The following is an 11,189-nucleotide window of genomic DNA, read 5'->3' as shown; positions in this document are numbered from 1 at the left end:
ATTGACTACCATTTTGTTCGAGAACAGGTCGCTAGTGGAAAGCTCAAAGTTCAATTTGCCTCATCTCACTTGCCGGTTGTTGATATCTTTACCAAAGGACTGTCACAACCATTGTTTATGTTTTTTCGTTCCAAGCTTTGAGTTGGTCTTAACCCAACGCTTCGCTTGAGGGGGGATGTTAGCCCAATAGCCCATCTTCTGCACAGGCCTAGCCCACAACAATCTTATTTTAGTTTAGGCTTTGTATTTTATTGTTGTACCCGTCTACTATATATATCAGTTATAATATAAATACTCAGTATGGGTGATATTTTTCTCATAATCACAGACAATGTCAATATATGATATAGTACGAGGATTAATAAGAATAAAATATAAAAAGATATTTAATTTCTCTTTCACATAATATTGTCATTTTCTATTTAAGTTACTAGCCTTGATCACTTTAGAAATTAGACTTATATGTGGGTACGAATGAACAATTATGCCATTTTGATATCGATATTACATTATCCTTAGAAAAACTTAAACTAAATTCTGAAATAACAATTAAAAAAAATGTCGGGGTTATCATCTTGAATTTTAGTAAAAATACCTTCATCTTGAATTTAATAGGCATTTGACGCATATAAGGCAAATTATTATTTTTTAATTTTTTTTTAAGTGCAAAACAGAAACAATTGAAACCATATTATTACAACTTGACACAAGAAAAACAATGGCCAAATGGAATTGTAATGTTAAAAATCAACATCCAAAACATCTCCTATACCTCAATAGTTGTAATACATTCTTATTTACAAAACCAACAACATTTAAACCTTGACTAGTCAAACATAGACAAAAATAAGCTAAAAAATGATTGATAATTGAAGCATATTAATGTGTATATTACCTAACTGTCAAACTCACCATCATCTTTATATCCCATTTGCCATTTGCAGTTCTAGAATCTTGAGGTTGGCGATGGACCCTTTCAGGAGGAAAACACTAATCTTGGTGGTCATGATTTTTTGACTAACAAAGTGGGTAATCTCTAAGGACTAATTAGTAATTATTGGTTTTTCTTTATACATACTAATCCCCAACCTCGCCACTATGGAAGCTAAGACATATTCACTGTTTGGGATAAACGTCTTGCCATCAGGTAATTTATGAAATGCCTAAGTGAAGTTACTTTATTTTTTTTTCTTAAAATCTTTTTAGTGTTTTAACTGCAGTTTATGATTCCACAACGAAATTTGGTATTAGTTTATTGGATGGATTCCTATATTGTTCTATATAGTTGTTAGCTCAAGTCATATACGATTGTGTCCACTGTGCTTCATGAAGTAAATAGCTTCTTACAGGTGTCTCAGATCTTACTATTATATACGCACCAAGAAAATTAGAAATAAACAATGATTCTTGATTTCGGTGTGTGTATCCATATTAGTTAGATATCTTTTAATTTTAGATGCAAATCTAATTAACAAAGATTGTCAACTTTTATCATAATGTTAAGTAAGGATATGATTAACCTTAATATGTTAAATCAAACGTTGTATTCGAATAAGGTAGAAATTTTAAAACGATAACAAGATAGTTTTAATTAGAACGAGTACAAACAGGTCAAAACAGCATGACCTCCACAACCGATGTTACTTTCTACAACACAAGATAAACCCTAACCATTTTCATAAAATCTAAGCCCTCTCGCCTCTGATCCTCCTGGCCAATTGCATATCCTTAGGCATGATTGTAACCCTCTTAGCATGAATGGCACACAAGTTAGTATCCTCAAACAGACCAACCAAATAAGCCTCCGAAGCTTCCTGTAGTGCAGCAACTGCACTGCTCTGGAACCTCAGATCAGTCTTGAAATCTTGAGCGATTTCTCTCACAAGCCTCTGAAATGGAAGCTTGCGGATCAAGAGCTCGGTGCTCTTCTGGTACTTACGGATCTCCCTTAGAGCAACGGTTCCTGGCCTGAATCTGTGTGGCTTCTTCACTCCTCCGGTGGCCGGTGCTGACTTCCTGGCGGCTTTTGTCGCCAATTGCTTCCTCGGAGCTTTTCCACCGGTCGATTTGCGAGCAGTTTGCTTGGTTCTTGCCATTTTTTTCGAATACAGAGGAGGATTGAGAAGATTTTGTTGCTGAAGTGAAGAAGCGACTGATTGTGGTGAAGATTTGGGGAGGAAGATGTCTGTATTTATAATGGCTTGGTTCTTGACGATGATTGTGGGAAGTTTGAAAATTTTGGGAGAACAGTCGGCGGGAGCGATCCTTGACCGTTGGATTGTTGAAATGAAAAAAGGACGGTTTAGATTATAAGTTAAGCGAGGACGCGGATCGCTATCCGTGTGCTTTCTTTGGGACCAATTATGTATTTTAAAAGCAAAGTTTTCGATTAGAAATTTTTTACATGTGGTTCAAATATGGTTGTAACTTGTAAAAAATTGCTAAGACGATTTTTTTTATTTGTTTTATCTTGTTCTGTTTTTTCTCTTGGGATTTTGCCACTAATATCAATAGGATTTTAGTAAAATCACATACCTTCTTTCAAATTTGTGGAAACCCATATTTTCTAAAAATAGCAATGTTTTCTTTGTCCCTTTTACTAACGAAAACGCTTCCAAAATATTTTGATTTTTTTTTAATATGCTTTGACAAGGTATCTATTAGACATAAAATTTCCAACGTCAAGTGTAAAAGAAACATGAAATTAAGTGTCTTGAAATATGATAAAATATCATTTGTGTAACATCCCGAAAATTTTAGGGTAAAAATTTTATTTTTATTTTAATCAGAACACTCATTTAACCTTTGATCAAACATTTAGAAGCATTTCAAAATAAAACAATTATCTGAATTTATTCCCAAAATCACTAATTGCGAAAATCACGTGTGTATGCGTTGCGATCAAGTCAGGTCCTTCCCTTTCGAACTGGAAGTACCTGAAACCATAAACCACAAACTGTAAGCACAAACTTATTGAGTTTTCCAAAATACCACATACCATACATGTCATACAAACCATACATATCAACATACAATAAGAAATGTTATGTGACAACCATAGTCTTGTCATTATGCCACGAGCCGTATCATGGTCCTTCTTGCCAAGCCGAGGTCCAAAACCTTGGGTCTTACAGATAAGTGCCAGGAGCCACCTCCTGGTATTCCATGCAAGCATCACAAAGACAACTAGCATACAATCTACAACTACTTAACTAATTAGCTGCTAGAGCTTATACTATGGTCTTGCATACAGATTGCCAGGAGCCACCTCCTAGTCTTCCTACAATACATAAACCAAATAGGTCGCCATTAGTGCCTTCGACCCATAGTACAGTGAGGAGACTCACCTCGAATGTTGAAGCTTACTGACAGAATCCCTACATGTTGCCCTGACGACTCCGCGAGCTATCAGACAAATAACACCCATGTAACAATTGGGTTCCAAACCAATATCCAAATAATCCAAATATGGGGTAAAAATATCATTTTACCCCTCACCTAGATTGGTCCAAGACTAAGGTCCAAACTTCTCATCAAAAGGCCTACAAACCAAAAGATCCACCAGGGCCCACTTTTCCAAATTGGGTCCAACCCCCGTATGGGCCTTATCCTAAAACCCAATAATTTCCTTAGTCCAAAAGTTGATATCAGATGGCCCAAATCCCAAAAGACACCACGTGGCTCAAGCCCATTGGGCCCACTAAGCCCCAAAACCACAATCCTAGACCCTAAAATGCAAACCCAATAAATTACTTCAAACTTTAATGAAAAACCCCACTTCAATGAAGTAAGCCCAAACTCAGCCCAAGCTTAACACCCAATATACAAAAAGTTTGAAACTCCAATCGCATGTTGGTCGCGTACGCTCGATGACTTGGGATGGGGAAAAAACTCAGTACGCGGGGCGTACTACAGATTACGCAGGGTGTAATCGCAATTGTCCAAAACTTAAATTATGACTTGATCCCTTTAGCACTTTGCACATGAAACTTCAGATTACGCGGGGTGTAATCACAAGATTGAGAACATGAAACTTCATTGACTGGGGTGTTTGAGGAACTCATTGTTTACCAAAAATACCCTTTGACTATAAACCTCAAAAGTCAAACTTTAAAAGTCAAATTTAACAAGTCAAACTAAAAAGTCAAACTTGAAAAAGTCAATCTTAAAAGTCAAATCGAAAAGCCAAACGTAAAATCTTGAAAAATTAAACGATAAAGTCAAAGTTTAAAGTCAAAGGTCAAACTTGGAAGTCAAAGTCAGTTGTTAAGGTCAAAAGTCAAAATTGATAGTCAAAAATTAAAAGTCAAAGCTTAGGGCCAAAAATGAAACTTCAAATTTTGAAAATTTGATTTTTGGGCTAAAAATGTCAAAAATCCGAAATTGTTACCGAAATGCAAGGCTGTTTGAACTAAACCGGGAAAATGTTAAACATATGGCATACTAGACTGATTGGTAAGACGGTGGGTTGTGTGTGTGGGAGACCCGAGTTCAATCCTTGCTCCACCCCGAAATTTTTAAATACTCGTTGTTGACCGAGAACTAGACCACAAGCGAGGACAGCTGACCAAACGCGTGCGAGACCTCGTACCGAATACCTTCCGAGGCCAAACATGTGCGCGACCTCGCACCGGAAACAGCTTTCGGCTGTAAACGCTTCGGACCGCAAACTCGCTTCGGCTGTAAACGCTTCGGACCGCAAACCGGTTGTGAACCCTTGTTTTCAGCTGCGAACTGCTGAACTGCAAATGTGATTTCGGCTGCGAACCCTCGCAAACCCTAGTTGCTGACCGAAAACCGCCGCCACACCCTCGCTAGTTACGACCAAAAAACATGATTTTTCACCTTTTTAGCTCCAAAACTCGATTAAAAACTAATTTTTATGAAAAACACGAAGAACAAACCTCCAATGTTTCTTCAAAAACTATCCAAAAATGCCAAATCCTTCAATAAAAAGTCCAAAAACGTTCAAGATCTTGCCAAAATGATTGATACGATCCAAGCTCTGATACCAACTGTAAGTCCCTAAAATTGTTTGACGTATCAATCCGATCCACTTGATGGTGCGAAATCCCAATCAAGTGGATGATGCAAGATGAAATGGAGAAGAAGAAAAAGACGAACTATAACATCCGGATTCCCAGGTATCTTATTTTAAGTATTTACCCTGAGTTTTAGGGAGGGACTCGGCGAGTAGGCGCTCAGACTCGTCTGGATTAATGAGGTACTCGACGAGTCGATGCGTGGACTCGGCGAGTCCGTGCTGTAAAGTGAAACCCTAAATCTCGCGAAGTGAGCCCTATTTAAAGGCCTTTATGGCCTCCATTTGCGGCCACTTCACCCCTGAGAAACCCTAGAGAGCAGAGAGATCGTTTGTGGTGCAAGAGGAAGGCTAACTCACCATTTTTTATGTGATTTAGCAAGAAGGAAGAAGGTAGAACAAGCTAGGCTGATTGAGGAGCTTGGATATGTGTTGTTCACACTGAGATTCACGTTTTGAGGTACAAGTTCCTTCCCATTTCGTGTTTTTGATAGATTCCTTGAATCTAGGGTTTCCTTTGCACAATTTTGAGTTAGATTGTGAAGCATATGAGGTCCCTTTGGGTATAGATGATAGATCTGGACCTTGAGAGGTCCAAAAGGTCCCAAGCTTCCAGCTTTATGAGCTTTCATGTGAGCCTTGAGAGTAAAACCCCATTTAAATGGTTATTTCTTCATTTTTGGTCTTATAAGCATTGCATGAACGTAAAGTTTGAACCTTTACGTGACTTTCGAGTGTTAGAAGGTTGGATCTACTGGTTGGTGAAGCAGATCTGACCTCAAGAGATCTTTTGAGAGTTTTCATGGGAGGAACTCGCCGAGCCCATAAGGGACTCGACGAGTCGAGTCGGGTTTCCCCGCAACTCGCGACCTGTGACAACCCGTGGAGTATAGGGTTGACTCAGCGAGTCAAGTGAGGACCAGGGGCGAAGAGGATAGGCATGTACTCGCCGAGTCACTCTAGTGCACTCGGCGAGTCCGGTCAATGTTGACCGTTGACTTTAGTTGACTTTTAGGGTTTAGTCAGTGTTTGGACTTATGAGCCATTAGAGGGGTAGAATGGTCTTTTACCCTTCTTAGAGAACTTATAGAGAGGGGTTGGCCTAGCCTTTAGAAGTTGTATTAATTAGAGTAATTGATTGTGTGATTAGGCGAAGGCTAGTGCAGTATTTCAGAGTTCGAGGTTTACCAAGTTACCCGAGGTGAGTCTTCTCACTGTACTTTACCTAGAGTGGTAATTAGAGTTATGTGACAGAGTATCTTGTATGCTATTTATGTGATTGTGATAAACTGCATTATTTCTATGTGATTCATGACGTGCATGTTCCAGAGTTACAGAGTTAGAACCGGAAGGTTCACGGAGTTAGGACCAGAGGGTCCACAGAGTTAGGACCGGAGGGTCCACAGAGTTAGGACCGGAGGGTCCACAGAGTTATAGCCTCGAGTGGCTAATATGTGTTATATGTGGTATTTTGGGGAACTCACTAAGCATTTATGCTTACAGTGTTTTGTGTTATGTGTTTCAGGTACCAGTGAGGATCGCGGGAAGGCGCCGACATGATCAGTACACACTATTGGAGTTTTATACATTTTGATATTGGGATGTGTTTTTATGGATTTGATATGTGATACATTGAGATTTGAGAATATGTATGAATGAAATTATATTTTTAAAAGTGAAAAATTGTTTGAAAAATTACGGTGTTACACGAACTAGATGAATCTTCAATGTATTGATGATATGAATGATGATCCGTTACATGAGATTCACACACATACACTTCTTCTCTTTACTTCCTCTCTCTATAACATTATATGAAAATGAATGAATGCTCCTCTAGAACGCCTGTAACATCCCAATTTCCAAGCCCAATTTTTTTTTTAAAATTAAGTAATTCTCAACATAGTTACCAAAACATTTCCCATGCCATATCATTTGCAAACAAAACTATAACAATGTGTCTGAAACCATAATGTCAAGTAAACTCAATCAGAGTACAATCCCAAAAAACTCCATGCGGAAATCATGTGTGTGTGTGATGCGCTGCTACACTGCCGGCTCCTTCCCCTTAGACGAAGAGGTACCTGAAACCAAAACTAAAACTGTAAGCACAAAGCTTAGTGAGTTCCCCCATCATACCACATACCATACAGACATATCGCATTCATACTGTCGGGCAATTTTGGGGTGCCGACCTACCCGTGTCAAGCCATTATGGGGTGCTGACCTACCCATGTCAAGCCATTCTGGGGTGCTGACCTACCCTTCGGTCCTATCAACCGAACCTCGGGGACTCCACCCCCTACTGCTACTATCACATATATCATAACGTAAACATACTGTCAGACGTTTCTGGGGTGTCCGACCTACCCTTCGGTCCTAACAACCGAACTTGGGGACTATACCCTCCCTACTACCACTATCACATATAACATATCATGCCAGCATATAATCATATCATCACATACTGTCAGACATATCTGGGGTGTCTGACCTACCCTCCGGTCCTAACAATCGGACTCTATTATTGTCACATATACATATCATGCTAGCATATAACATATCAGGTAGTAGCAAACCTAGATGAATATCACAAAGACAATCATCCAACATACAACTCCTACTTGTGGGCCGGCATTGTATCCGTAGACCCACCGCTACTGGAAGGTAACTCACCTTGAACGAGTAGCTGCTGATAATCTGTGCGGGAAATCTCTGTCTGCTGCTGCTCCGGAAATCCTCTGGCTATAATCCCCACAAAACACTTAATCAGAGTCTGATATCTATTCTCAGGGTAAAATGACCATTTTACCCCTGACCAAGTCCAAGTCAAAGTCAAAGTCAACTTCCAGTTGACCCGACTCGCTGAGTTGGGTCGCCAACTCGTCAAGTCCCTATCTCTTCAACTGTCCTCATCCACGACTCTACTCGTCGAGTTTAGCAACGACTCGATGAGTTCTCCTTCTAACACAACTCCGGATGAACCTTCATCCGACTAGCCGAGTTGTATGAACAACTCGTCGAGTCCATCTTCATCCTATGAACACGTCCTGCCCTCGGCTCGCCGAGTTGTATGAACAACTCGTCGAGTTCATCTTCAAGAGTTGGGAGATTGCCTTGGACTCGCCGAGTCGACTCATGCACTCGCCGAGTCCTTTGAACTCCAGGACTAAGGCTTATCCCGATATGTTTGGGTCACTCTCCTGGACCCTCTAAAACCTTTCTTTCACTCAACCGGGTCTCTTGGACCATAACAGAAAAAAGGAAGTCAAGCCTCGGACTCGTCGAGTCCCAAGAATGACTCGCCGAGTCGATGCAGTCCCAAGTCTATTCCTTCGATTTCTGGTGTACAACTCTTGTCCAAATGATAGATCTAGGCCCCTAAACTCGATCTAGCATGTAAAGTTACGAACTTTACGTGCATGCATGGGACTTTGAGCCAAAAAGGCTCTAAAAGAGGCTCTTAAGTTGCATGGGGGCTTCCATGGGTGCAAAAGCAGCCCTTTTCTGCCTTGTAACTCTTCCATAGGCCTAGATCTGAAGCCTCAACCCCCAACCATGCTTGCAATTATGGTTGGTTACCAAGAATGGCTTATAAAATCCCTAAATCTCCCCAAAAAGGGATCAAACGAATAAGCAAGCAAGGTACAAACTTTATACCTTTCAAACACTGCAAATGATGCACCAAACTCGAATCCTTCAGTCCCCTCTTGATCCTTCTATGCTCTTCCTTCTTCCTTGTGATCAAAACCCAGAAAATCACTCAAAAGCCTTAGATCTTGCACCAAAACACTTAGGGTTTGCTATGGAGGGTTTCTGGGAGCATAAAAGGGTGATTGAGGCTGTATAAGGTTGTTTAAATAGGGTGCAAACCCTCAGATTAGGGTTTTGTCCAGACAGAGCCTACTCGTCGAGTCCAGGACCCGACTCGACGAGTCCCATACTTAAATCACGCGTCTCATCCCGCTTCTACTCGGCGAGTTGGGCCTTCAACTCGACGAGTCCCAGGCCAAAAATGCGAAACTACTTAAATAAAATACATACCAGGAACCAGGTGCTACAAATCTCCCCCACTTATTTTAGACTTCGTCCTCGAAGTCTGTTGCTCGTTCCTGGAAAAGCTCTGGGTAATGCTCCATCATCTCATCCACCGGCTCCCAAGTCCATTCCGAGCCCTTCCGGTGCTGCCATTGCACCTTTACCAACTCGACCCTCTTGTTCCTCAGATTCTTCGACTTCCGGTCGAGAATCGATACAGGCCGCTCGATGTGATTCAGGTTGTCATCGACCTGAATATCCTCTAATGCTACCACTGCCGAGTCGCCCACCAAACATTTCCGTAACTGGGAGACGTGAAAAGTGCTATGAATCTGACTGAGTTCGGCTGGCAAATCCAACCTATATGCCAACTTGCCCACCCAGGCTATAACCCTGAAGGGTCCAATATACATGGGACCCAACTTGCCCCGCTTCCTGAATCGGATGACGCCCTTCCATGGCGACACCTTCAGGAGAACCATATCCTCGACCTGAAACTCCAGGTCCGATCGGCGCTTGTCGGCATAACTTTTCTGCCGACTCTGAGCAGTATGAAGTCTGCTCCGAACCTGTTGAATCCTCTCTGTGGTCTTAAGCACCACTTCGGTGCTCCCCATGACCCTCTGGCCAACCTCACCCCAACATATCGGGGTTCTACACTTCCTCCCGTATAACATCTCGAATGGGAGGACGGTCAATACTCGCATGATAGCTATTATTATACGAGAACTCTGCCAACGGAAGGTAGGTATCCCAGCTACCTCCGAAGTCTAAAACACATGCCCGCAGCATATCCTCTAGCGTCTGGATGGTCCGCTCGCTCTGACCATCCGTCTGCGGGTGAAAGGCGGTGCTAAAATGCAGACGAGTACCCAGCTCGTCATGAAACTTCTTCCAAAACCTGGAAGTGAACCGCACATCCCTGTCGGAAATCACTGAAACTCGCACTCCGTGCCGAGCTACCACCTCTCGGATATAGATGTCGGCCAACTTTTCGGCCGAAATGCTCTCCTGAATCGGTATGAAATGGCACTCTTGGTCAACCGATCCACGATTACCCAAATCGAATCCACTCCTCGTGTAGTCTTGGGAAGCTTGGTAATGAAATCCATGGTAATATCTTCCCATTTCCACAAGGGAATATCTAACGGCTGCATCTTGCCGTGTGGCCTCTGGTGCTCGGCCTTGACCTTCCTGCAGTTCAAGCACCGCTCCACATACCATGCTACGTCCCACTTCATGCAGGGCCACCAATAATCAGGACAAAGATCTCTATACATCTTCGTCGCTCCGGGATGGATAGAAAATCTGGATTTGTGTGCCTCCTCCATCAGGATCTGGCGCATGCCTCCATGATAAGGGACCCACACCCTACGGTGAAGAGTCAATAACCCTCGGCTATCATAGTCGAAGGAGGAAATCTGGCCCACTATATGCTCGCTCTTCCGATGTTCCTCCTTCATAGCCTCCTGCTGAGCCTCCCGGATCCGCTCCAACAGTGGAGTCACCACTGTTATCCTCAGACAGATGTCCCAGATTGGCGCTGCCATGCGGCTAAGCGCATCGGCCACTACATTGGCCTTCCCCGGGTGGTAGAGGATATCGCAATCATAATCCTTCACCACATCCAGCCACCGACGCTGCCTCATGTTCAGGTTCGGCTGATCCATGAGGTACCTCAAACTCTTGTGGTCTGTGTAAATGGTACAACGAACACCATAGAGGTAATGACGCCAAATCTTGAAGGCAAAAACAACAGCCCCCAGCTCCAAATCATGCGTCGGGTAATTCGCCTCATGAGGCTTCAGCTGCCTCGAAGCGTATGCAATAACATGCCCTCTCTGCATCAGCACCATGCCCAAACCTGAGATGGACGCATCACAATATACCACAAAATCCTCCATGGCCTTTGGCAGGGCTAAGATTGGCGCGTCGCACAATCTCTGTCTCAGTGTCTCGAATGCGGCCTGTTGCTCAGGCCCCCAGCGAAAGACCACGACTTTCCTCGTCAGCCTGGTCAGGGGCACGGCTATCTTTGAGAAGTCCTGAATGAATCTCCGATAGTAGCCTGCCAATCCCAGAAAGCTCCGAATCTCAGAAGGAGACCTCG

At 42.5% G+C, this 11,189-nt stretch overlaps 1 protein-coding gene across 1 annotated transcript; it reads right to left on the bottom strand.

Annotated features, from left to right (window-relative positions):
* Nucleotides 1–1,527: 1,527 nt before the first annotated feature.
* On the bottom strand, nt 1,528–2,163 carry LOC145120519 (histone H3.2-like). Its single transcript, XM_079056330.1, has one exon. It carries the CDS (start codon nt 2,094–2,096, stop codon nt 1,686–1,688), a length of 411 nt encoding a protein of 136 aa, XP_078912456.1. The 5' UTR covers nt 2,097–2,163; the 3' UTR covers nt 1,528–1,685.
* Between the last annotated feature and the right edge of the window lie 9,026 nt (nt 2,164–11,189).

The sequence above is a fragment of the Lactuca virosa genome, chromosome 6 (assembly GCF_052849685.1).
Source record: "Lactuca virosa cultivar CGN04683 chromosome 6, Lactuca_virosa_CGN04683_v6, whole genome shotgun sequence".
NCBI lineage: Eukaryota > Viridiplantae > Streptophyta > Magnoliopsida > Asterales > Asteraceae > Lactuca > Lactuca virosa.
The sequence above is the reverse complement of the archived record's forward strand: the minus strand, read 5'-3'. Positions and strand labels throughout refer to the sequence as shown.